Source organism: Astatotilapia calliptera, chromosome 7 (assembly GCF_964374335.1).
Source record: "Astatotilapia calliptera chromosome 7, fAstCal68.1, whole genome shotgun sequence".
NCBI classification, from domain to species: Eukaryota; Metazoa; Chordata; class Actinopteri; order Cichliformes; family Cichlidae; genus Astatotilapia; species Astatotilapia calliptera.
In genome coordinates this window covers 65,439,825-65,467,730 of record NC_137428.1, presented here as the reverse complement: position 1 = coordinate 65,467,730, position 27,906 = coordinate 65,439,825, and the positions used below count along the sequence as shown (strand labels likewise).

General features: G+C 40.3%; 1 protein-coding gene across 1 annotated transcript; it reads right to left on the bottom strand.

The window, feature by feature from the left end:
• Window positions 1–2,525: 2,525 nt before the first annotated feature.
• On the bottom strand, window positions 2,526–27,043 carry amn1 (antagonist of mitotic exit network 1 homolog (S. cerevisiae)). Its single transcript, XM_080304906.1, has 5 exons — window positions 26,854–27,043; window positions 6,096–8,184; window positions 4,076–6,017; window positions 3,418–3,468; window positions 2,526–3,316 (listed from the first exon to the last, which is right to left on the bottom strand). Exons 2-5 carry the CDS (start codon window positions 8,136–8,138, stop codon window positions 3,204–3,206), a joined length of 4,149 nt encoding a protein of 1,382 aa, XP_080161032.1. The 5' UTR covers window positions 8,139–8,184; window positions 26,854–27,043; the 3' UTR covers window positions 2,526–3,203.
• Window positions 27,044–27,906: the final 863 nt, after the last annotated feature.

Below are 27,906 nucleotides of genomic sequence, written 5' to 3'. Positions count from 1 at the left end.
GAGAGAGTGTTCCAGGGAAAAGTAATACAAAAAACACGAGACTAGACAAGGACATATGAGGCTAAGCAGGGAAGCTAAGGGAGAGGAGGAGGAGAAAAGTGCGACCGCCTTCGTCAAGAGCAGAAAAAAAAAGCCACAGCCTGTGGGCATTGTATGCAATGAGTATGTTATGATACCATTGAGATAGAGCTTTTGTGAGATGTTTGTGTGATGCTATAAAAGAGGCGCTGCCCTGCCCAGAGCGCAGAGCACTCATGACTGCAATAACCATCAGTGCTGACTGTCTGTGTATTTCTCCCACGCCTGGTAATAAAGGTACTGACTACAGTTGACTGTGTCTGCAGACTTTGTTAACAGAAATTCCATAACATCTGTTATTAACATCATCCACTGGGAGCTTCATGGCATAAGTTTCAATGCCCAAGCAGTTCCTGTATGTGTAGATGGCCCACTACTGTTGTCTGCATGCTGTACAGTAGTGAATGACAAACAGAACACTGAAGGATTTATTTTCAGTGTTTAGCAATGAGTAGCGTTGTTTCCTTGTCTGTCTCGAACACCAAGGACATACAGAGAATGAAATTTACATTAGTGCTTGTTTCATGTCGAAGAAGTGCTTTGTTGCTGTCACTTGCTAATCGTAACCCTGGATCCATTCATGTTAACCAAATAACTAAGAAGTGTATTATTTTAATGATCATTATTATTTTGAATGAGAGTGTTAAAACAAATATTGATTTTTGTTATGCAACACCATTCTTCACATTCCTCCCCGATAAACAGGCTGCCTATAATCTATTATGAAAGCTCACACAGGCCGTTGAACATTAGTAATTTTACGATCCGTCAATGAAACGAAAAACAGAAATCTCAGCTGTTTCAAATTAAATCATCTCAATTCCACTGTGACAATATAGTGGCTTTTTTTGGCACAATAACTTTGTGAGTTAAGTGTATTGACTTTTTTATGTTGGTGCTGATATTCTGGTTTTAGCTCACTGAATATATAAACATCAAAATTTGCAACTAAGAGAAAATCAATAAAAATACATTTGCCAACTGAAAATGGTGTTTAAGAACAAAGAAATGAGAAGAATGATCATATGGGTGATTCAGCATATCAGTCCAGCAGCAAGATGGCTCACGGTTCAAAACAGCCTTTCTGAGTTTACATGTTCCCTCTGTGCCTGTGTACATTGTCTAGTTTGGTATTAATTAGCATTGTCTAGTTTGGTATTAGCCCCTGTGTGTGGATGTAACTTTGAATGATTGTCTCTATGTATGAGTGTTGCAGTGGACTGGCAAACTGTGAAGGGTGTATGGTGCATAGGTGGGACAGGTGGATCAACTGATAATATATTCAAATATGTTTTTACATAAAGTAATAAACTAACCCTTGTTAAAGATAGGTTTTCAAGCTTAGACAAAATGAATGTTCATGGCTGAAACACACACATAATAAAATTTTATCTCTGGCGAATCAAAGATCTCACTAGAGGTCACCATATCATATCTAAAAAAAATAATAACCACATTTGATTCTAAGCAGTAATTTCAGTATTTTTAAAGTAACCTTATGTCAGTGCGAATGAAACATGACTGTGTTCAGTAAGCAAAAGTGCATAAGTTTGACTTTCCTCCGCTTTATAGATTTTTTAGAAAACATTTTTTTAAATTACGTTTATATTTGATCAGGTGACTTAAAAAAGTGACATAGCTACATGGAAAGTGCCTGCAGGACTGTGTGCAACGGCTTGTTCCACACATACTGGCTGATCAGCAAGTGAGCTGAATGTAGCTGGTAGTTTGGTGAAGTATAGGGGAATTTACACTGATAGGGAGGGTTAGTTTCTCAAGTAGCAACATGTCAGCAGTATAAGGGCGATTACCTGGTGGTGTTGGAGCGATGCATCTAAAAAGGATATGAATCTCAACATGAAACTGTGCAATTGTGTTTTAGTTAAGGGAGTGAGTTCCAACAAGCCCATATTGGATGTTGTTTGAACAGTGCCACATCTGACATCTGCCTAGGGTCCCATATGGAAAAGATATATATAAATCTTATAAAGTTTGTATCTGTCTTGTGTGAAACTTGTATGAAAAGCATATAAGAGTGAAAACTGATATAAGATCCCTTGAAAAATTATATAAATGAAACTTGTATGTTTTGGATACTTACTAAAACAACATATGAAAGTAATGAGAAAGTGGCCACTTTCATGAGTAAATCATATAAGTTTTTACTATTTCTTTTCCATATGGGGTAATTTCCAGAAAACTGCTATAAAGTAAAAACATGCATAAACATTTTTGATTTGATATCAAACAATACAATAAGATCAACAAAGAGGATCGTTGCAAGGAGCAGAATAAAACCGTTAATGGGCATTTCACCTTCCTGTAATTTGGGTTTGTTTCAGATTATTTCCAGGAACTACGCCATTTCCCTTTAATGCTAAACAACTATTGCAGCTTATAAATCAATTATAATACCTACTATTAGTTTAGACAAAGACAAAACCACATTAAAAATGGATAATTTAATCGTAGAAACAATAATAAAAAAATTTTAAAAAATGGTTAGAGTACAAATACTGAAAGTGTAGAAAAACAGTAAAAAACTCACAATGCAAATGTTACAAGTCAAGTTTTTTGTCAAAAAAACAACAACAAAGATTTTAGACTTACACCCCCTTTCATGGATATCACTTGTTAATTTGAACATGGCTCTGAACATGTGGACTTACCATCTAAAGTCTGCATGCACTCTCTGATGCACAGACACAAGACAAACTATGCAGTGTCATGCATCTTCAGAGCTTCTCAGCTCATTAAACAGAACTGCACCGACAGCAAATACCATGTATTCCTTTCATGTCTGTCGCGAGTACAGTGGTGAACCGACAAGGAGCAGTGACACAATAATAATCAATGACGAACAGAATGTCATCACTTGAACAAATTTGTAAAGGCTGCCAAGTTCCCACATCCCACAAGTCAGTAACTACACCTGCTCCATGACTGTAATGCTTTTTACAGGCATGTAAACAACAAAAGGTTGCACAGCCTTAATGTATTGCTTGTATATACACTGCAGAAAAAAACACAAAGGCATAATTTTAGTCAGAATCTTTGTACTAAATGTCTTAAATGGAAAAAAAAAAAAAAAAAGTATTCCCTGAGAAGAGACATCTTTCACATTATTAATCTTTTGAGTGAGAGCGCTCCTTGTATTTCTTCTGATACTCGTGGAAGAGACTGAAGGTCTTGGGAATAGGTCGAGGTCGATTCTTCTGCAGACTCGAACTCCATTTACCTATGATGTAATTAATAACCATTAGACAAAAACTGCCTAATTAATAAAATTTTTAAAAAGGCAGAATAAGAACTGATGTATGCTTCAGATGTAGTTGCTACCTTTCGGTTTTGCAGCAGCTGTAGCAGCGCTCTGCTCTTTCTCTGGCTCTTCTGGAAAGACAGATTCAAAATTTCCTTAAAATAAATTTTGTTGTCCGTCTCAAAGAAAAAGAAAAAACAAACAGTACTTTCCAGTTCCCATGTTTACCACCACTCTAATCTGCAAGACACCAGTATCCCACTCCAACTATGACCCATCGAGGAGCAGAGATGTCATTAGTCTTTTCTGGGTCAATTTATGTTGAATGTCCCTGCTTTATGTGGACACTCCAACAATATATTTGCCAATCACCCTTCTAACATGCAATAAAAAACAAACAAAAAAAACAACAAAAAAAACAAAAACAAAACAAAACTGAGGCGTTATACGTGAATTACAATAAAGCATTGAAATTTTAAATTTTTAAAGAATACTTTTAGCTTCATAAATTTGGATCTTTACCAAAAAGAATGGGTCTGCACCATCTGGAGAGATCACAGTTTTTACCAAAATAAACCAAAAATCAGCCTTCTGTGATCCATTCTTTTCAATAGATGATAATGATGATAATAATAATAATCATCATCATCATCATCATCATCATCATCATCATCATCATCTCAACTTTATTGTGGGCAATATTAGAATAACGGTACCCCCTCTATCTATGGTATTTACCTGAAATGGGATTGGTGGATTGCTTCCTGCCACTGGATCCATCTTTGAGGTCAAAGTTACTGGGTAGAACACTGAACCTCAAGACTATGTGCTCCTGGCAAGGTTTGACATTTTGGCTTTCACTTTTAGAGGAACACCTCTTATTATCAGCGGTGATATCCTTCTTCTCCTCTCCAAGCGTCTTCAGACTCCGGGATTCCTTAATTCCATCTCGTTTCATCAAGATACCCCCGGCAACAGAGTAAGAACGATGTTTACGGGTTTTTTTGTGACTAGCTTTAGTCTGTTGAAAACTTCTCCACCATTTGTCATGAATTAGCTGTTTTACTGAATAATTCCTCTTGTACACCATGTCACTGGACTTGCTACTCAAAGGGTTGAGATTGACAGTAAGAACTTCTGGAGGCCTCAGGTGTGCTGCCTTAGATGCACCCTTTACAAAACGGAAATGGGCTTTTCTGCTGCCAGTTAAAGCACACTTGTCTTGTTGAGCTGAGCCAAACAGCACCAGTTCTGCAGTTCTTTTTGAGTCTATATTGAGAGCTTCAGCTTCAACAGCAGGCTCCTTTTCACATTTTGAAACATCATCAAGGGCATTTTCTAAATTAAGATCAACAGGCAAGTTGCATTTCTTTGATTCCTTTTGGGGTGGACCAAATTCATCATCCCATTCGAGTCTCTTGTGTTTTCTTTTGATTTTTTTATGCTTGACAGATACTTTAAAGTCACCTTCAGCACAGATTTGAGATTGCTCTTTGGTTTCCAAAGGTGACACTGGCACATCTAAAGCTTCTTCACAACTCCTGTCATGATCCAGGATCTGGATGGCAATCTCAGTCTCAGTGCTGCAGAACTTTTCAGTTTCAGCTTTGTTAGTACTGACTGAGGCACCTGACAGACTCGATGCTGTAGACGTTGGTTGTTCTTGTCCACACTTATCGTAAGGTTCAGACATCTTTATGGCAAGATCTGTCTTCTGGCTAAGAATTTCATTTTCACCACTGGAGAGATCTTCATCTTCATCACTTATAATTATAATACCTGAATGACTGGTATTGGCTATTTTGGAGTGGTTCTTAGAATTTTGTTCAGAAGGCAATTGAGGTTGGTCATCAACTTCAGTCAAATCTATGGTTTGACCAAGAAAGCTGCAAAGCTCAGAACCACTAAATGTCACAACTTGATCATCAGTGTTCTCCTTGTCCTTTACTGGATCCTTCCCAAACTGGTTATTGTGCTTTAGTACAACTGTTTCGCCACTATCACTGGTATTTTTTAACCCTTTTCCAAACTTTTGTTCTTTCTGGCTGTGGCATTTACAATCATAAGATGTACTTGATCCTATAGTCATTTTCAACAGCTTTGTAAGACAGCAAAGCGACTGACTTATGCCAATTTCCACAGTTTCCAATTTTGATTCCCACGATGTGGACTCTGTATTATCAGGTGTCTCACTCTCCGTGGAACTACTTACGACCCTCTCTGCATCCATACTTTGTGGCATCTCATTTTCGCTTTGCTCATGGTAACGTTTGGCTTCTTCTGGAGGCATAACTTGGATTTTCAGGGACAAACATGGGTCACTGGCATCATCTGTCTGATTAGAGGAGGGAGTTTGAATGGAGGGGGGTTTGAGTGTGGTGGCTTCTTTTCCTTCATTTGAATCAACGGGTTCAAAATGTGTTGATGGCAAGATCTTGCTTGGCACTTTACTCATAATTGCAGGATCACTGTTGTTGATGTGCATCTGATCTTTCTGGCCATCACTCTCAAGCAATGAAGTGTGATGTTTCAGAGACAATGGGAAACCAAATTCTTTGTCTATTTCATCCAACTGCTCATTTAGATTTAACCATGATGATTTGTAAGGCAATTCTGAAAATACTTCATTGTCTTTGAGGACATGGTAGCTTTCCATTTGCTCCTCAAAATTGCCATCTACCTGCAACAGTACAACAGAGTTGGCTGTTAAATGTTTTTGGCAGAATTCTTTAACTTCTAAAACCTTGAGAAAGCCTACCTTGCATGAGTACATTTGCAGTGTTTCAAGTTTTCCCTCCCAAAACAGGTCTATAATTTTTTGTGCAGTGTGTAATTCTTTCAAATCGCTGAGCTCTTTCTGATTCTTTTCTGCATCTTTTATCAACTTCGTTAGTGCCAATAATGTCCATGGGGATGTTGGGAGTGCGGAAAGATCAGAAACGGGTGATGTTGAAAGTGTCTGGATCCCACTTTGGTCTTCAGGAGAATTTTGGCATACTGATTCTTGGGATGGAATTGAATTTTGAACATTAACATCCAGTTCAGGTTGTTTTCCTGTGTTTTGTGTCCCTGACTCTGAAGATGGCAGCGTTTTGTTAATTGCTGTGGTATCTAAAACAAAAGTTTCCTTAGGGTTGTTTAAAGAGTCTCCTGCTGTGGAATCAGAAGAAGCATGGTCATTGTGAAGCTGACCTTCCAGTGATGGCAGTGGTTGTACAACAGCAATAGCTTTGGTGCTGGCATTTCCAGGTGATGAGTGAATGGAGCTGTCATTTAACTGGACTGATGACAGCATCTCAAAACTGCTTGCTACTGATGATTGTGTCTTGCGGTCAACAGATTCCGGCAGCAGGGATGAACAAAGCAACAATTCAATTAAGCTACAGTTCTTTTTAGGATGAATTTCGTTACTTGGGCTTCTTTCATTTCCTGCAGCAGATTTGTGGAAACCGTTAGGTACACAGGTTTGCTGATGGGGTGTACTTACAGCGTGCTGTGTTCTTGACATTACATTTTGAGTGCTTTGAGGTAAAGACTGTCCAGAATGCCCGGGTAATAACTTGATGGAATTCAAGTTACTATAATTTTTACGGGTAGCCGAAGTCCCAGGTTGAATATTAGATTGATTAGACGAGACCATTGTGGTCGTTCTGACATACTGCTGCTGTCTGTGATTTGCATAGCTGTACGGTGGAGGAGGACGACAACCATCAAACCCAGGAGTGCATGAATTATTTAAACCATCTGCACTTAATGAGTGCCTGATCACTTTCTGTTGTTTATAAGTTTTTATCTGACGCCCTCTCATTTCTGCAGAGTAATTAATATTTTCATACTTTTTATAAAAATTTGAGTTACTGTAGGTGGCAGTCTTGATCCCATTGTTGTTTCTTAATTGGTGCTGAGCCGAGTGTTGCTGAGTTTTGTGGCTGGTGCTGGAAAAGTAAGAATTCTGTGCACTTGATGGTGGATATGTTGCAATGTTACTGTTTCCTGAAGTCTGAGAGGTTCCCATATTGTAACTCTGTGAGTTGACAGGAGAGAATCCATGCTGAGTGCCGCTTTGTCTTTGAACCTGATTGTTCGAAACAAGGTACACAGTCTGTTCAGAGCCAGACATCATAGTGCTGGTACATAAACCACGTTCAGGTGGAAATGAGGTAGTTGGTGTAGTGTACGCTGAAATGGGTTTTGTCAAGTCTCCATTCACATTCTGTTGCATGCCCTGCTGAACACTGACATGCTGGATATTAGTCACAGTTCTATCCTGTGTTCCAATCATTTGTCTCTCATTAACAACCAGTGGCTCTTTCCAATGAGTGGACATGCCTTGCTGGGGATATGTAGTGTTTGAGTTCATCTGGTTAGGTGGACTCTGAGTTGATGAATTCTGATCACAGTCTTGCAGAGTGGGAATCTGAAATCCAGATGCTGGCAAAGATGGGTTTCCACTTTGCTTATTAGCTGATACATTTTGAATATAGTTAAATAACATACCAGAAAAATAACTATTTTTATTGCCTCCACCATTCTGCTGAGAAGAAAACTCCTGATAAGTTCCTGCAGAAGTCTGCAAATTTGACATTTGTCTGTTAGAATAAGCTCCATTGTGCAAAGGGAAATGTTCAGCGTGTGCATTTTGCACTCCTAGGTTTCTTGCTTGATAGTGAATGCTTTGTTTTGGAGTCCAAGATTGCAGATTTCTTGTTCCATCATGGGCATGATAAGGAGCAGCTTGCGAGGGCTGAGAGGCTTGTCTAATCTGCTGGTGTTGTCCATTCATCAATGTACAGGACTGCATCTTCTTCCTCCGTTAAGGTTTGTAGTGGGTTCAATTGGGAATGATCCTGAAAAAAGGATAAAAAAATAAATAAATAAAATAACAAGTTTCTAACCAATTATCAGCAATAGAAGCATTGACCAGAAGTACAATAAATAAACAGGATAGTTGTTTGTGCAAACATGGCTTTTTGCACAAACAAGTTTTCTTCCAACATTTAAAAAAAAAAAAAAAAAAATTCTGGTAACCTGTCAGGCGAGTGGCTTTTATTAGTGGCATGTTGTGAAAGCTTATATTAAATAAGTAGTTATATATTGTGAGAGGTGACTCTCACAATAAATGAGCAGAAAGGTTATATTTTTTATTTATATATATATATATATATATATATATATATATATATATATATATATATATATATATATATATATATATATATATATATATATAATTGTTGTGACACGTGTTCGAAATGCAGAGAGGTGCGCTCGATTTGCCACACGGACCAGCGCGAGAGTAAAGCACGAGGGAGGGGCTAATAATCGGCTCAGTCATTTTTAATGATCGTTGAAAGCCCAGATCGTAATCGTGATTAAAATTGATTAAATGAGCAGCCCTAGGTGGTAGTCCCCATTTTTAAGGTGGAGTACACCCTTCAGTCCCCCAACTATTAGAGGTGGGAATCACCATACATCCCACGATACGATATTATCACAATACTTAACACACAATACGATATTAATGCAATTTTTAAAAATATTTTGCAATATTCAGATTCTGTACATAAAGGTAAACTTTATCAATATTCGTTTTATCTAATATCAAAGTCTCGCACTCAGTCTCGCTCTCATTTTCAGTCAGTTTTATTGTTGACAAACTGAACGGTTTGTATTACAGTCTAGTCCAACTTAACTGAATGCAACCATCTGGTACAATTATAGCTATTCTGAACTATGCAATTTATGAAAACTATGTAGCCCCTTCAGCAACTGAAGAATTTGAAAGTAAATTAAAACAAAATATAATTTTTACATTAAAACTTTTTTATTTAAACTTAAAATAAAACATGTCTTAAATTAAAATAAGTAAACTGTCATGTTTATTGCTGCCAAAAAAAGTTAAACACATTTGGACAGTTAAAGGAATGTCAGGATTCTTGCTCAGAAAAAGGATCAACATGCTCTGAAGTCAGAGCACAAAAACCTTTTTGTAACAAAATATCGGTTTCTGCTGTCCCTGTATCGATACATTATTAGCAAACAAAATATCACGATACTACACAGTATCGATTTTTTCCCCCACCCCTACCAACTATGAGGGAGAAAGACACTCCTCAGCCTCTCCAGGAAGGTCTATACTATTGTACTGGAAAAGAGAGTTTGTACATTAGTGGAAACCCAAATATAGGAGGAATACAGTTTTCATTCTGGCTGCAGAATGCTGGACCAGTGCATTATCCTTGAGAATATTCAAGTGCACATGGGAGTTTGCCAGACCCGTCTACATGTAGACATTGAGAAGGACATAACCTAGTTTCTACACACTTCCAGCAAAGAATAAGGAAGCTGTAGCATATGGTTTAAAGCTGCAAATAATACACCAAGTAATTTTTTTCCCTTAAAGTGGCAGTTTACATTTCTCCCTCTGCTGACCTACTGTATGCCATACATGCCAACCCTCCCGATTTTTCCGGGAGAATCCCAAATTTCAGTGTCCCTCCCAAAAATCTCCCGATTTTCCACCCAGACAACAAAATTGGGGAGAAGAAAAAAACAAAAAAAAAAAACAAAAAAAAAAACATCCCAGATTGGCCCAGCCAATTCCAGTTTCCAGCAATGGCTACTACTACTACTAAGTTTTAATATTACACTTGTTACTCTTTCTGGATCACAAAATAAACTTTTAACATATTTTCAGGCGAGTTCAGGCGAGCTGTGTAAACTTCAAATATCAGCGCCGGCGAGAACAGCAAACTCCCGGCACATAATTTTTAAAACCCCTGCGGTCTTTCGCTACTCAGGTTAAACATGATATATAAGTCACTTAGATAATGTAAAAATGTTATTGTTTGGCGTTTTTCAGTGTTTAATTTGTTCATGAGTAAATTGGTTTGGCTGAGATTAAAGTTATTAGATTAGATTAAATAAAACTTTATTAATCCCTCGGGAGGGTTTCCACACAGCTGAATAAACTTCAAACAGAAAACTGATTAAACAGAAGTGTGGGATGGTCGAAAATTTACGCCAGCATCCGGTTATATATTGTAGATAGCAAGGAACAGACAGCAGAGTTTCACTCCAATGAGAGAGCTAGTGACGTAAGGCTGAAGGCTTTCTGTCGGTATGTTGTAGCGACAGAAAAGGCTAACTTGGTTATCATTTTGCAGGGGAAAAAAAGAAAGAAAAAAAAAAGACTGCTAAAAATAAAAACAGAGGTTTTTGGACAAAGTTTGCATTCTCCATTGCCAAGCACCGGCACCGTTTCAAAAGTACCGGTTTGGCACAGGTATCGGATAAAACCTAAACGATACCCATCCATAGGTAAAAAGAGGAACTGTCAGAAAAGGACATAACAGGCAATGAACCAAGGTTGAGTTTGGGTGTGGTAAAAAAAAAAAAAAAAAAAAAAAAAAAAAAAGAAGAACTGTCTAAGAAAAGTGGGGTAAGAGTAAGACACGGAGGAAGTGGGACATAAAGTGGACTGGGTTAAAAGCACCACTGCACTTTACAGGAAGGGACAGAGTCGTCTCCTGTTGTGGCCAGTGCCATCCCCTATAACTCCTTTTCCATTAGTACTGTTGATAATAATAGATTGCTTGGTATACATTGGAGTTAGAGAGACTGCAGAGTTTGTGAATATTTGCAACATTATAATATGGCGACTGTTAGGAGGTAAGAATACATATAGAAAAATAGTCTTGGATTATGAACAAAGGGCTGGGGTGCAGGGCAGAAGAACTGCCAACACCCACCCCCAGACAGGAAGCCACAGGTACAAGCCTGGAGGAGGGCAACCCCAGGATGAACAATAGAGAGAGCAGTGGAAGACTACGGAGGAGGGGTGCCAAAGGGCAGCCCTCCAATGCTATAAAGGTAGGTGTGTGTGTGTGTGTGTGTGTGTGTGTGTGTGTGTGTGTGTGTGTGTGTGTGTGTGTGTGTCATGGGGGTGCGTTTGGGTAGAGCTGGGCGATATATCGAGTTTTTAAAAAATATCGATATATTTTTATACGAGATATAAGATGTGACAATATCCTTTATATCGATATAGTCTATGTTACGTTATAATTATACTTGTGGAGCCGCAAGTTTGCCTCTCTTTCGTCCACTTTCGTCTTTACGTTACTCGGCCTCGCCTCTCCTTCACTGAACACAACTCCCCCTCCTCCCCCATCGCTTCACCTGCAGGAAGCGACAAGATGGACACGGCAAATCTCCGTTAACGAGTTACTGCGCATCGCCCGTGCGTGGGGCTGGACGGCGTCAACGTGTTAGCTAGCTAACCACGCTAACGAGCTAACCACGCTAACGAGCTAACCACGCTAACGCCATGCAGCCCAGAGGTGCTGCACGGACTAAAATCCTTTCATTCTCTCAAAAGTTGACAGCGCGCCTTATGTATGAATTCTGGTTGTGCTTGATGGCCGCGAACCGATTTTATGTGGAACACGGCGCTCAGCAATCTGTCAAAAAATGTTTGAGTATGACTTTGGTAAACTACGGAGCTGCACCGCTTGATGGATTGTCGGAGGATTACGGCTGAGCCTCGCGGAGTGATACGTACTGTGCTTCAACGTAATAGTACCCTACTGTGTATAAGGACCATAAATGGCACCAAGAGACGTGGTTGCGAAGCGGATTTCAAACTCCAGGCTGTCAGTCACGCAGTACAAGTTGGGAACAGAGCAGCTGTGAAATCTGTCTTTGTTATTGTGCTCGTCTGTTAGTTTACATTTTGACTGCACAATTGTGAGCTCTTTGTTTAGCACAAAAACAGCATTGTTTTCTTTTATTTATGGAGCATTATTATTTAATAAATGCTCATAATTTATTTTTGAGTAAATTTTATGTACATCTGTGCTGTATGTTAATAAAAGTGCCTGTGTGACATCTGGGACACAGCTTTGACTAAGAACTCTCTTTTTGTTCTTACTTTATGGCTTTAAAAAATATATATCGAGATATATCTTATATCGCCATCCAGCTAAAAAATATCGAGATATGAATTTTGGGTCATATCGCCCAGCCCTACGTTTGGGTGACCTCCTGCTCACCAAAGGATCATAAAAGCAGGAAGCTTACAGCACAAGAAACAGATCTTTCAGATAGGATCCATCTATAATAAAACCTCCCTAAGCCTCCCCCAGCACCAAATTGGCTGGAGAGGTGGTCAGAGACAAAGGAATGTCTTTGATCCTACTGCTTGAACCAAGACTTTACAAATTTAAGAAACACAATGACAACATTCAACAATTTGACTCTAACATGAACCCTTGGGGAACATGGTGTTTTTTGCAACCATTTCCCCGTTGCTGGGTTTCAAAAATGGCGGTATTGATTTTCGTGCACGAGACCTTCTCACGACTCATCAAGTGATGCTAATGACCAGCCGGTCACATGCAGTCTGATGACATCACATTTTAGCTGTGGCTGTCACGCGAAGGGTAAACTGATGGCACAACCATAGCTGGACTGGCCATCGGGCATACCGGGTGATTTTTCGTTTTTATGGGCCGATTTTTTGTAATGGTATAAACAATAAGAGGTGGTGGATTGGCCAGATGCTGGTCGATGTGTTAAAATAACTCAGTTGTTTGGTGGTGGCTACGGCGGAGATTCCACAGAGGCCAGCAGGTGGATGAGGGAAAGGGGAGGCAGGAGGGGAGGCAGGAGAGACCCGAGGCGGCCGCCGGTCCGAGTGTCAGGTGAACTGAACTTCAGGTAAGAAGTTATGACCTGCAGTCTATCAGGGTCAGATATAAACCAAGTTTAGGTGTGGTTTATTTTCGTTGTGCTGACTTTTCACAGTCAGTTACAATAACTCGTACTGCGTGCTAGCTAGCATGACGGAGTTTATATACAGCTGGGTGGGTGCTATGTTACTGATAGTGAACTTTATTTTATTCATAAGGTTATTAGAGTTGCCAACAGTCCCATAAAAAACAGAATCGTCTCGTATTCAGAGAAAATATTACGCGTTTCGTATTGAGCTGAAAAGGAACAGTTTGTCCCGGACTTCAGCTACAATGGAAAAAGACACAAAGCTGGAGTTTACGCTGCACAGCTGCCTCTTCTTCTCTCATCATGAAACTGATCAATGATCAGCTGATCGGCTTTTCTCTCTTGTTTGTTTATCGCCCCCTTTGCACCAGAAAGGAAACCAGCGGATGTCGTGCTAAACAACAGCAGCACCTTTAAGCTTGATCAGCTGTTGTTAGGATTTATTTAATATTAATTTGACATGAATGAGTTGAAGGGAAGTTATGAACTGTTTCTGAGAGACAAATAACACCAGGATGCTTTTCTGTGTAGCTGACAGCTGGTAACTGTGCAGGGGCGGGTCTAGCAAAGTGTTGCCAGGGGGCCAGGTAGGGCATTAACAAGGAAAGGGGGGCACAAAGAAATACTTTTTTCTTATTCTCATTTAAAATGTCTAGCTTTTATTAAATAATTATCTGAATCTTACAACCAAAGTTTTCATCTGATGTAGCGTGTATAGAAATCATACATATACCAACAAGACGGCATACATCACTGTCACCACAGCATCTGTTTTCATTCAAAGGCTATAATACCTGGTGGGCCGTTCTGTAGTCAAAACGCCCGGGCCGATTTTTGTCCCAGTCCAGCCCTGGGTACGACACGCGGTGAATTAATCTGAGAATGTGCATTAAAAAAAAAAAAAAATTATGCCGCTTCTTAATGACAGTATCTAACAACCCCAACTACAAGATTCAGTTTGTAATTGGCTAAAAATAAGTTTAACTGTCTTCAGAACATTGCAGAGGCTTTACTGACTATATTTGGCTCAACGTATCTGTGTGAGCAGATTTTCTCTCACATGAAGACTGTCCTCAGGTAGCCGTCTGAATGCTGGACACTGAGACCTGTGTCTCTGAGTGGGAGACCAGAGATCACATTAACATATGTATCCCTGTTTTAACCAACATGCCATATTGCCTTATTTTTCTTATCATTGTTGTGAGGGTATCATAAATAGCATTTGCATTTTCTGTTGTACAGTCCATTTGCTGTCTTTTTTTTTTTGTTTGTTTCAAAATAGCTGATAACTATTCGCTGATAGCTGCCAACATCTGCAAACAAATTCTATAAAGTGGTTCTATATAGTGTGTAACTGTTAATATAGAGCGTTATTAAATTTATTGCTAATGCAATCATATGGCACATTGACTTCCGAAGACATTTTAGATGGCACACAAGGTTGCCTACCCCTGTACTAATGAAAAAGAGGCTTAATTGTTGCATGCTGGGGCAGCAGGTTGAACTGTACAATGTGGTAGCATAGCAACATATCAATTATAGAAATGGAAATCATCTTGTAACAACATGCATTTTTATGCTTTGAAAAAAGATAAGAGTGTTTATTCGTGTTTGGACATAATGTTCAATCCAAGGCTTTCGGGTATCCTTATGATTCTTGGTTGTAGTTTTCCATCATGATGGTGAGGTGCTTTTTCCAGGTTTCTCAAGCTACAAATATGAAGAGTACCTTTTAAAATAAATATAAATTTATGTTAAGAAACCTTGAGTTTGTTTGATCCATATACAGCAGGGCCCTATTTCAGGAAGCCGGTTTAGTGCAAACTCTGAGTAAGTACACCCTGAGTTAACGAAAACTCTGGGTTTTCGGTTTCACAAAGTGAGTTTAGATTAATTCTGAGTGAGTTACTATGACGACACACTCCGTGAAGCTAACCTGCCCCCTAGCAGGTTTACTTCAACTAACCCTGACCTTCTCCGCCTCCTTGTCGGAAACCTGACTGTAGGAAGTGTCAGACATGGCGTGCCCCTCCCTTGAAGAGCCAGTAGATGTTGAAGCCCAAATCCTCCGCAGAGCTCTCCGCCGGGAGAGCGTGATTAGAGCGCGCTCGGACATTTTATCATTTCCTGATGATTTTCTGTGTGAACGTTACTGTTTTTCAGCACAATCTATAATTCATTTGAATAACATCCTCAGGCCTAATATTGCTCATGTGACACATCGCGGACATTCTCTCAGTTCTGTACATATTATTTGTATTGCACTTCAGTTTTTTGCAAACGGGAGCTTTCTGTATAATATTGGTGACGCTGAGCACGTTTCCAAGGCTACCGTCTGTCGGGCAGTCAGGAATGTTACAGTTGCACTGAAACGTCTCCTGTACTCGTTTGTGGTGTTCCCCGGTCATAGACCCACAAGATTTATCAAAGAGGGATTCCACAAAATTGCAGGTATCAGGATGAACAAAACTTAATTCATGATGTGGTGATACTTGAACTACTTCTTAAATTTTACATTTATTTTCAGGGTTCCCAGGCGTGATTGGCTGTATAGATGGCACTCACATTCCAATCATTGCTTCTTCAGTAAATGAAGGAGACTATGTGAACAGGAAGTCTTTCCACAGCATTAATGTACAGGTACATAGTTCCCTGTAGTATTTCAAACTAACAAATTATTTCATTATAGTAATGGATGCTAATTTGTGTTCTCTGCACTGTGAAGATCATATGTGATGCTGCCAACATTATGACAAATGTGGAAGCCAACTGCTCAGTCTTTGTGAGTGGTGGTGGTGGAGGACCCCCACCTGTTTTTCGGGCCTCCGCTTTTTTTTCTGTTGGCTATAACGGGTCACATTTGAGCATACAGAGTAAGCAAATATGTACTTGTAATGTGCTCAGATAATTTCAATAAGTGCTTACAGAGGGGAAATTAATGTAGCCTCTAACTGCAATTGATTGACATAGGACAAACAGACCAAGCACTATGGCTCATAATACAATTACACCTTACCTGTTTGGACTATATTTTTATATTTCATTTTTACTTGCTGCCAGGAACGTTTGGGGCCTGTTGGGTTGCACCTGCGCTCACATCACATCACAAAATCAAATGTATAAAATAAAAAATAAAATATAATAAAATAACGTGTTAAATGGGTGGAAATCCCTAGATCAATGTTTAAATTAACACTCACGCATTGACTCTGTCGGCTATGTTTTGCCATGCATGCTCCCTTTCTTTTGCAGCTGAGGCTGTGTTACTTTTTTTCCGCGGAATTTGCATGTTATCGGCATATACTGCCATCAGAATTTCGGCCTCAAGCGCTGTAAAATACATTGACCGCGCCTTCTTTCCCTCCGTCTCCATGGTGACTCACTTAATCTGTGCTCCACTAATCAGGGCTTTATGTATCCTCGTGCGTGCGCTTAACTTGGGGTTAAAGCAACTCCGCGTTGACTGAACTAATTGTTATCAGCCTTTCTGAAACCGAATATTCCGAGTTGGACAGTTCGGGGTTACTCAACCCTGAGTATTGTTTTTCACTTTGAGTTTTCTAAACTGGCTTCCTGAAATAGGGCCCAGATGTCTGGGACTAGATTGATTAAAAATAGTAAAGAAAAGGTTTTATTTCGCTTTATTTAAGGAAGGTTTTCCTTTTTCAACCTCAATGTGTGAACACTGCTGGTCTTTTGTCACTTCAAACAAAAAAGGATCTTTAAATTATTACAGAGGGCTAATTGTACCAATACATTAATTATCATTTGTAACTTTAAGATTTTCATTCATTTTTAAAATAGCAAATGGATTGGTTTTTATGTAGCTCGTTTCTAATCCATGTGATACAACATGCCCCATTCAGCTATGATCGATAACTGCAGATATCAGCTGGATCCATCGGAGACCAATTTGGGGTTTGTAGCTTGCTCAAGGATTGTTGGCATGCAGACTGAAACCATGTCCACACTAATGCGTTTTCATATGAAAACGCATCTTTTTCTCTCTCCGTTTTGGCCTTCTGTCCACACTGAGACGGCGTTTTCGTTCAAGGAAAGTGCAGCGTTTTGAAAACGCTCTACAAAGTGGATAGATTTGAAAACTGTAACGAGATTTTCTACATAATACAATATAATCAAGTGTGCCTTATATTTTGTATGTTCATATATTTCAACATAACCAAGCTTATTGTTAAAGAGAACATGATGCATTCCTTACTTCAATGTGTGATGTCAGATAAAGCATGATATACTTCTGTATTGTTATATTTCAGTATGTGAGTGGGTGTGAGGTCAGATAAGCACTGAGTTAACGTCTAACCTCTCCCCGACTGCTTACAGAAGAGGAAGTACTATGTAACTTACTTTCTCCTATAAATAAAGCAACCAAGCCTGCACTCTGTGTGTGTGTGTGTGTCTTCTCAGAGACATTCACCCGTGCGCACGTTTCTAAAACTCTCTGAGTCGGTCTGCAGTGTCTTATTTCTCTTATTTGTGTTTGAACAAATGTCTACCCCTGACAAAAACGCAGTTTTCACGTCGCAGTAGGGCTGCACGATTTTGCATAAAATGAGAATCACGATTTTTTGGCTTAGAATTGAGATCACGATTCTCTCACGATTTTCTTTTCCAGTATAAATATTTATTGCACTTATTAACTGCACATCAACTTCGTAACAGTTGAGACTGAACATAAAAACAATAAATAAACATAAAAACAACAAATGTCTCACGTTTTGTTGTTGCCGCAAAATGTTGTACTGCTTGAAATTCCGTCTCCACCGTTACTCGACACTGCGTGTATAGAGCAGGTAGTGCAACAATAGAAAAATAGTTGCGGGACGGCACTGTGTGGCGTTTGTCTAGGGTGTTGATCATTTTCCTAAATCCCTCGTTTTGCACAGTGTTGATGGGAGCCAGGTGATAAGTAATAGCCTCTGTAATTTCTTTGTGCCTGCGGGAGGTCGACGTGTATAGGGAAGCGCTGTGTAAGGTTCCCGTTATTGATGTTTGGGTGGTTGACCGGGACGGATTTTCTCCTGTCACTTTCTCGTCATCCCTGACGTGCTCTCCGTTGTTTTTTCCCCTGCTAATTTTAGCATCACACGGCACAGCTTCTGTATCACGTGGTATAAGGCTCCGCCCTTGTCATTTGTTGGTCTTCCATGGTCTCTTGTGTTCTGGGGGCCTCTGGATGTCTGGAGTTTTGATCTCCTCCATACCCGCTTCACACCCTGGAGGACGGGGCTGTGGCCCCCCCACACTCCCTAGCAGATCATTACATGGAGAAACCTTTGGAATGCAAGCATGCTGATCCACACAGGTATGCACACATGGGTATTCACAGACGCGGACTAAAGCTTTCTTGGCTGCTGCCTCAAAGCACACTGTGCGCTGTCCATCTTGCGTGCTGCACAATATTGTTTATTACTTAGTAAATACTGATATCTATGACTAGCTAGTTTATTGTGATGGTATGGTGCTTTGTTTTCTCTATTATTATGTTGCTCTTTGTTGTTTGCTGTCTCCTCTGTTTTTGTTTGTTTGTTTTTTTTCTCCATACAGGTGACCCAGGAGTTTTTTTTTTTTTTTCTCTCTCTCTTCCCCCCCCTTCTCACCGTCTCTTCTCCCCTTTGGTTTTCTTTCTTTCTCTCCCCCTCTCTCTCTCATTCATTCCCCCTGTCCTATTTATTTAAAAAAAAAAAAAAAAAAAAAAAAAATGACAAAGGATGAACTGAAGCTCTGCCATCACGTAATGTCGCATACTGCTGTTTCTGATGTCATTTAGAAAGAAAAAAAAAAAAAAAAAAAAAAAAAAAAAAACTGCAGAAGCCTTTATATTAAGAGGTAAAACATTTTCAAGAACCTCAAAAGAAGTCCAGGAGCCTTCAACTCAAGCACTTACAACTACCATGACTTGGATGACTGAGAGCATACATTGGTTGCTAAACAAAACAACTGCTGCACACATTTTATGTCACAGTATTTTTGCTCCTTCTGTCAGACAACATTTGGAGGTCCTTAACTCTGTGAAGTGCAACAAAACTATGAGAATTAAAACAACTGATAACCAGAGTTTTTGAATCAGGAGTCCTTCAACACAGTACATCACCCACTCACACTGAAGTGCCAAGACACTGATAACACAGAGATGTGTGTTCCCAGGAGACGGAGCGAAACAGGTCCCACAACAACCTGCTACATTTCCCAGTGGCCCTAAAACCATTGGAACAAAGACAAAGCTAGATGTCGTCAACATTTATTAAAAGAATGGGTGCAAATTAACACCCATACTTTTACAATTATTTACTAGTAAAATAATACTAGGCACTGGCTTACATTCTCAAAGGATCCCCCCTTACCACCAGTTTTTAATGATACCATCCTCATGAACTAGCAAAGGTACGGAGGATTGACCAGAACCACACATATACACTAACAAACTGTTCATGATACACGTGGAAGAGAAATCTTCACTTGGACAACATGGGTTCACTGATTCAGGTCACTATGCAAATAAAAAGCAAATTGAATAGTTTTTACTGCTCTTAGGTTTAATGATGCTTTTGTTCCATACATTGTGTCTCATGGTGCTCTCAGAATAGATGCATATTAGGAGTGTGTTGAATATTTTAGGAGTAGATACACTTTGTATATCCATGTTGACCTACATCAGTTTTTTGCATTCAAAGTATAATCTAATCTAATATAATATAATAATATCCTTGACCCATTTTATTTGTGTGAATAATATTACAATTTACTAATCTTTAATTAGTTAGTGTGTTTATTTCAAAAAGGTATGTATACAGCTCAGTTATACCGCAAGATCATAATTTCATATCTTAAGGTAAAGGTTATTAAAACACAGGAAGATCACACGCATAATACCAATACACTTTTCATTTTAGGTCAAATAGCCGCCTCATATTTAATTAATGTTGCACTTATCTCACAACTAAGAGTCTTTTGAACACAAGTATATTAAGGTTTGAGTACTTCAACCAGTTTCTGACCAGTGTGCACATAAATAAACACAGAATTCTTTGTGATCCATCCTACATCCTGTACTGGGCACTGGCACCATTAGGAAGAAGGCATAGAGTGTGGCAGTACAAACTAAATGGGTTAAAGAAGGCTTTTGTCCCTCTACCCAACAGAATCAAAGAGAGCCTAAAATAAGCTGACACAGATTTATAGAACTGAAGTCAGATTTCCCAGTGAGAACAATAAAGTATCAATCAAGATCCTTAATATTATAAAAACACAAGCACACATAGGCACCTTAAAAAAATCTGTATGCATAAAGTAGGATTTGAGGTTCTGAACATGCTTCCTTAAGAGGTAAATAGCCGATTCTAAACAGGCTGTTATTCAACAGACCAGGGGTCCATTCTTCGTACCTCGCTAAGTAAGTTAGCTGGATTTGATTGTTGACGATTTCGCGTGATCCTGGATCGTTCGGTTCTCCGAAGCTCATCCGGGACTTGCTGTCATAGCAACAGATCCGTAAGCGTAAACCTGCTCGGGAGCAGGCTTACTTTATGTAAACAAGATTAGATCGCAGCCACTCAGGTATGTCCGCTTCATTTATACGAAAGCAACAGCAATATTTTACCACTGTTTTACCATAAATAAATATTATCAATGTAACTAAAGCTAATGCAGTATTTGATCCTTTTATTGATTCCATACAGATACATACAGGTCATTTCCTAAAAAAAGGGAAATGTACTATTAATCATTCTATTTCATGTATTTGATTATTTCAGATGTAATTCATATTTTAGAGTAGTAATAGTAAATTACTTCGTGTAATCAAGATGAGAGACCACGGCTATAAAAGCGAAGGTGGATTTGGGAAGTCTGTCGCAGCCATGTCCTGTCCGTATACGCGAGCCACCCATTGCGGAAGGTGCAAGATTGATGAGGGGAGTTTTCAGAACTCAGCGTATATTGCGGGATAGACAGGATCCTTTAGTTCAGCGCGACAGTGTGCTCATAGAGAGATATCAATTTTCCCGTGAGGGTATTATTTACTTAACCAACTTGTTGACGAGGGGGTGCAGGACCACCACCTGTCTTTTTTTGCTCTGCCCTTTTCTTGGTTGCTGTTATAAACAAACAGATTATTTCAGGGTCTCTTTTCAAGAGACTAAAAAGTAGGGCTGCCACAAACGATTATTTTGATAGTCGACTAGTCACCGATTATTTATGCGATTAGTCGACTAATCAGATCATCATCCACTGGACGTAAAACTACAGCTTATTGCACCAGCAGCATCTGCTCTTATATAACTATCATTAGCTTACAGCTTTAAGCTTTTAAGGTGCTAACTAAAAATAAAGACAAGATGATAGTTTATTCAATTTTAATGAAATTTGCAGATTGTTTCGGTAAAGTTTAATAAACTCCTTGCTATCTAAAATATAACAGGACACCGGAGTATATTCTCCAGCATCTCACACTTCTGATAATCAGCTGTCTGCTTGACGTTTATTCAGCTGTGTAAAAACTATAACTTTAATCTCAGCCAAACCAATTTACTCAGGAACAAATAAAATACTAAAAAAAAAGCCAAACAATAACATTTTTAATTTATCTAAGTGACTCATATATATTTAACCTGAGTCGCGAAAGACGGCGGTGGGTTTGAAAACAATTTGCCGGGAGTCCGGTGTTCTCACGGCGCTAGTGACCTAGCCCCCGGCTAGCTATCGAGCTAGTGGGTAACAGACGTCTCCAAAAACGTCGGAGCGCTTTTGAAAATATGTGGTGTCCTGATAAACTGAGCAGATATTTGAGGTTTACACAGCTACATTCTCGCCTGAAAATATGTTAAACGTTTATTTTGTGACCCAGAAAGAATAATAAGAGTAATATTAAAACTAACTAGCTACCGCCATTGTTGGAAACTAAGCTGGGCCGCGCTATGAATTCTGGGACACAGCTGCTTCTTCTTCTTCTTCGGGGTTTAACGGCAGCTGGCATCCTTGTACATGCTGTGCTGCCATCTTCTGTTTCAGTCCGTTATTACACTCTTAAATCCTGCTATTATTCCTGCGTCTTTTGCGATCTTACAAAGCTTCAAACGACACGTCGACTATTAAATCAGTCGTCGACGATTTTGATAGTCGACGTAATCGTGACTAGTCGACAAATCGTGGCAGCCCTACTAAAAAGCAATATAAGTGATAAATATTACCATTCTGTGTAACCACACCAGCCCAGGACCTCCACATCCAGCAGGTTCACCTCCAAGATCGTCTGAGACCAGCCACCCAGACAGCTGCTGGAACAATTTGTTTGCACAACCAAACAATTTCTGCACAAACTGTCAGAAACCGTCTCAGGGACGCTCAACTGCATGCCCGTCGTCCTCATCGGGGTCTTGACCTGACTCCAGCTCGTCGCCGTAACAGACTTGTGTGGGCAAATGCTCACATTCGATGGCGTCTGGCACGTTGGAGAGGTGTGCGCTTCACGGATGAATCATGGTTCACATTTCTCAGCTGCCATCTGCCCTGAACATGTCCCAGTTCTTGCATGGCCAGCATACTCACCGGACATGTCACCCATTGAGCATGTTCGGGATGCGCTTGACCGGCGTATACGACAGCGTGTACCAGTTCCCACGAATATCCAACAACCTCGCACAGCCATTGAAGTGGAGTGGACCAACATTCCACAGGCCACAATTGACAATCTGATAGACTCCATGCGACGATGTGTTGCACTGCATGAGGCAAATGGTGGTCACACCAGATACTGACCGGTTCTGGGTCCCCAGACCCCCAATTAGGGCTGCCACGATTAGTCGACTAGTCACGATTACGTCGACTATCAAAATTGTCGACGACTAATTTAATAGTCGACGTGTCGTTTGAAGCTTTGTAAGATCCCAAAAGACGCAGGAATAAGTAGTAGTATTTAAGAGTGTAATAACGGACTGAAACAGAAAATGGCAGCACTGCATGTTCAAGGATGCCAGCTGCCGTTAAACTCCGAAGAAGAAGAAGCAGTGTCCCAGAATTCATAGCGCGGCCCTGCTCAATTTTCAACAATGGCGGCAGCTGGTTAGTTTTAATATTACTCTTATTATTCTTTCTGGGTCACAAAATAAACGTTTAACATATTTTCAGGCGAGAATGTAACTGTGTAAGCCTCAAATATCTGCTCAGTTTATCAAGACACTACATATTTTCAAAAGCGCTCCGACGTTTTCGGAGACGTCTGTTACCCACTAGCTCGATAGCTAGCAGGGGGCAAGGCTCACTAGAGCCGGTGACAGCACATACCTTAAACTTAAAGCTGTAAGCTAATGGTAGTTATATAAGAGCAGATGCTGCTGGTGCAATAAGCTGTACGTTTTACATCCAATTGATGCACGATCTGATAAGTCGACTAATCGCAAAAATAATCGGTGACTAGTCGACTATCAAAATAATCGTTTGTGGCAGCCCTACCCCCAATAGCGCAAAAAACTGCACATTCCAGGGTGGCCTTTTGTTGTGGGCAGTCTGAGGTACACCTGTGCACTACTCATGATGTCAGATCAGCATCCTGATGTGGCACACCTGTGAGGTGGGATGGATTATCTCAATATAGCAGATGTGCCCACTACCACACATTTGGACTGATTTGTGACCACTGTTTGGGAGGGATGGTTATATTGTGTATCTGGAATGAATTTTAGGTCTCTACGTCCATCCCATGGGGAATGGGAGCAGTAACAAAGGTGTTGCGTTTATATTTTTGTTGAGTGTAATAAATTTACCCTACCGCCTACTGGTGTTGGCCAGAGGGGCCGATGGCGCGATATGGCAGCCTCGCTTCTGTCAGTCTGCCCCAGGGCAGCTGTGGCTACAACCGTAGCTGCTTCCACCAGTGTGTGAATGTGAGAGTGAATGAATAGTGGCATTGTAAAGCGCTTTGGGTGCCTTGAAAAGCACTATATAAATCCAATCCATTATTATTATTATTATTATTATTATTATTATTATTATTATTATTATTATTATTATTATTATTAAATTACTTACGAGTTTAATTTGTCAGCAACTTTCTGCCAGCCCTCTCTCCTTGCTTTTGCAGCCTTTGCAGTGTTCCCTTGCGTTTTAATTAAACTCTGAAACTCCTGAAATCCCTCAATCAAGAGTTCTTGCTCTGCTGCTGAAAAATACCGAGCGCGCTCCTTCGACATTTTCGCCGACCAAGGTTTCTACTATCGATGCGTAGCCCCTGTTAAGCCACCCAGTGATCTCACATTACTTCATCCAGCTATACTAATCGTCAACAACAGGTGTGTTCGGAGAACCGGAATAGCGAGCTCAAAGTTATCCAAGATCAAATCATCGCGCTGTGTCATTTGATCTTGGATGTAGTAAGCGAGGTACGAAGAACGGACCCCTGGAAAAAGAGTATTGTTGGTAGTGATCATGTCAAGGCTACAGAACACTCAAGCCTTCCCACTCCACACAACATCACCATATACAAGTTGCCTTTATATTTTGACGGTACCTGGAGTATCGGCTAGTGATGTGCGGATCGATACTGAAATATCGATTCCTCCGATACCAATCATTTATGTTCTAGAATCGATTCTCACATTAAAATATCGATATTTTAGTAATTTAGGGTAAATTTGTAGTTTACCATTAACAGGAACACAGTGGAAAGAAACTATTTCATTCGGTTGTCTACAATTGGAAGGAACTACTTCCTCGTCCACCTTTCATAGTCATGTGCGAAATATGGCTGTATAAATGTGGCAGGCCCTTGGCTTGCGCACTCACAGTGGCTGAGCGTAATTGGAGTCATGTGCGGACGTATTTTACATCCACAAACAGCCGAGACATGGTTTGAGATACATGTGGCAAGAAAGTGAGGTGTTGTGGCAACACCACAAATTTGTCAAACACCTCAGAGTAAATCATATCTCAGAATATGACGAGCGTATGTTAAGGCGAACTGAAGAGGAGGAGTGGACAGGGACAGGTGCTGCTAGGGCGAGACAGACGTCTCTCACGGAGTCCTTTAGTGCTGCAGGCAGGCAAGGTGTTCAAATAGCTCACGACTTCAGGTTTTTTATTTCTGTATGATGAATTCTGCATTATTAAGTGATAAGAACAAGTAATCTGATGTCCTGTAATCATTATGAAACTATAATTTGAGATACAATAAATAAAATACGTTTTTGTACAAGGTATCGTATCGGATCAGTATCGCCGATACCACCCTCAATATTACTTGGTATCAGATCGGAAAGGAAATCAGTGGTATCGCACATCACTAGTATCGGCCTGTGTTTACTTGGTATCAGGTCAATACAGAAAAAATAATTATGGCAAAGCACAGCAAACCTCATCATCAAATGTTCTTGCTCTGTGGTGACTGGTTATCTGAAGAGGTTAGAAAATAATGCATGTTTAGCAGTTAATATCCTGAGAAAGGTAGCTGGGGTTAACTTGTGCAAACACGAATTTTATTTTTAATGTAATCTTACGAACAACATTTATTTCCCTCCACAGAGCAATAGTGAATGATCAGGGGTTTGCCATCAGTGATCAGAGAGTGGCTCGGAGACCATAAAACATCATTTTCAGACATTGACTGGCTGCCAGAGTCCACACTTCGGGATGTGCTGGAGATGTTAGAGCTGGTCCGACACTCCCCTTATGCTGGGCTTACACTGTGCGATTTTTGGCCCATTTTGAGCCGATTTTTGAGTCGTGCGACCGTTTTGGCGATCGGCCCGATTTTGGCCTTCATCGTCCGTCGTGCATCGTGTAGTATACGTGGGGTAACGAGAAGCGATTAACACCTCACGACCAGCTCCCGATCACCAATCGCTTGGAGACCGTCGTGAGGGTGTCACCGCAGCTTCTCACACTGCGAACGCGCAAACACAAATGTCAGCGAAAAAGACTGCGCAGCACAGCGGTGCAGCGTGTGATCTGGACACAAGCGATGGAGGCACAACTTGTAGAACTATGGCAAGCTCATCCGAGCCTTTTCGTTGTGGCTTCACATAATTATCACAACAACCGTGAAAATAGTTGGATTTACATTGCTGCTCAATCCCAGCTGCCTGATCAGTGGTTTTCCATTAGCAATTTAGCAAAGTTGATGGTGGTGGTGCGCGTGTCTGTGTGAGTGAAAGACAGAGAGGGAGAGCGAGCGACAGAAATTCTGTTATAACCTTCCTTTTATGGACGCACAGTGTGAGCACTCAGGTCGCATCCGAGCATAGTATAGTGCGAGACCCTGCATCGTGACCTACCAACTTCTAACCCCTGCGAGTCAATCGTGCAGTTTGAGCAGAAGCTGAATAACGCGACTGAAAAAAAGAAAAAAAAAATCGCACAGTGTAAGCCCAGCATTAGCGAAACGTTAACGCGACGCTGGATGCAGTATATTCAGACAGTCAGCCGACTTTACATTTTAGGTACATAACGCTGCTGAATGTAGCCCTCCAGCTAAACTGGCGGCTCTCCCGACGCTTAAAAAGGTTGTGCCTTTATTTTCAATGCAAGGCTTACATTTGTGCTTTACTCTTTCTTAAAATCGTAAAACTCAGTAACATCCGGTTTTAACGCTGATCAGTAACGTCGGATGTTAATATTAAAATTTAATGTAGTCTATTATGCTCATCCACAGCTTCACTCATGTGTGCAGGCAGCGTACACTACACAACATCTGTACTGTACTTGAGTATTTGAGCAACTGAGAAACTTACTTTTTCACGAATTCTGGCTGAGCCGCAGCGGTTTCAAATAGTCCGCATCCTCTTGGATAAAACAGCTTCTCTTTGTGGAAGTGGCGTGATTTCATCCATATCACATCCGGGTTTAATAAGGGAAAGTTTTAGTCCTTCTCCTGGGGTTGGTTAAACGCCATGGAGATTCAACTCTTTCACCTCGCGCTAACGCCCTCTGCTTATGAGTGTCGGCGGGTCGGAGACGTCATCGAAGGAGGCGGACCCCGACGAACACGTGTGGCTTCACAAAACAGGACCACGACTCATCTTCGCCCAGAGGAAGTACGAATGTTCGAGTTCCCAGTCGGAATTTGAAGCTTTCCCACTCGGAAAGTCGATGCAGTCCCAGCAACAGTGCTGTGCCAAAATTAAGATTTTGGATCCCATACCAAATACAGGGCCAGTATTATACCTGTACCCATACTTTTAACCTATAAAGGCAGTTTATGTAGGGGAGAGCATGATTGTAGTGATTTATGATATATTTAGTGATTTTCCACAATAATTAGTTAATACAACTAAACGCACCTTTCAGCTTTTCATGCATTTTGAAACTGTTTTTTTTTTCTGGAAACCTTAAACGTAAACGTGTCTAAGGGACCGAGCTCTAATTCTCCAGAGAATCTCATTCTTCGAAGCACCACCCAGAGTTTGTGACCAAAGGGACAAAGCAAATCAATTCAAGAGCTTCTGGGTTAGCTCTTCCTTCACATCAGACTGGTACAGTGTCCACATCACTGCAGAAACTACACAAATCTGTCAGTCACCTGCACTCTCCCCTTACGCACACGTACAACGACTAACAAGAGCTAAACACACACTGCAGCCACTTGTAGCACACAGATTTGCCTCATGCTCTCCTCAGGGAGAAACAAACAGTTGCTACATCTTGATGCATGCTCAATCATCCAGGTAAAGAAATCCCAAAAAGTTGATTCTGTTCATCTGGACGTAACGTTTTTTTCAATGGAAGAAACATTTCACCAGTTTCTTCATCATTATTATGCAAATTGTTCTGACCATTGGTCAACG

Coding starts and splice junctions, on each gene's coding strand:
- amn1 (XM_080304906.1), bottom strand. CDS start 8,138: ATGCAGTCCTGTACATTGATGAATGGACAACACCAGCAGATTAGACAA. Junction 6,018..6,095: donor TGCAAATGTACTCATGCAAG/GTAGGCTTTCTC, acceptor GTACTGTTGCAG/GTAGATGGCAATTTTGAGGA. Junction 3,469..4,075: donor ATCCACCAATCCCATTTCAG/GTAAATACCATA, acceptor CTGTCTTTCCAG/AAGAGCCAGAGAAAGAGCAG.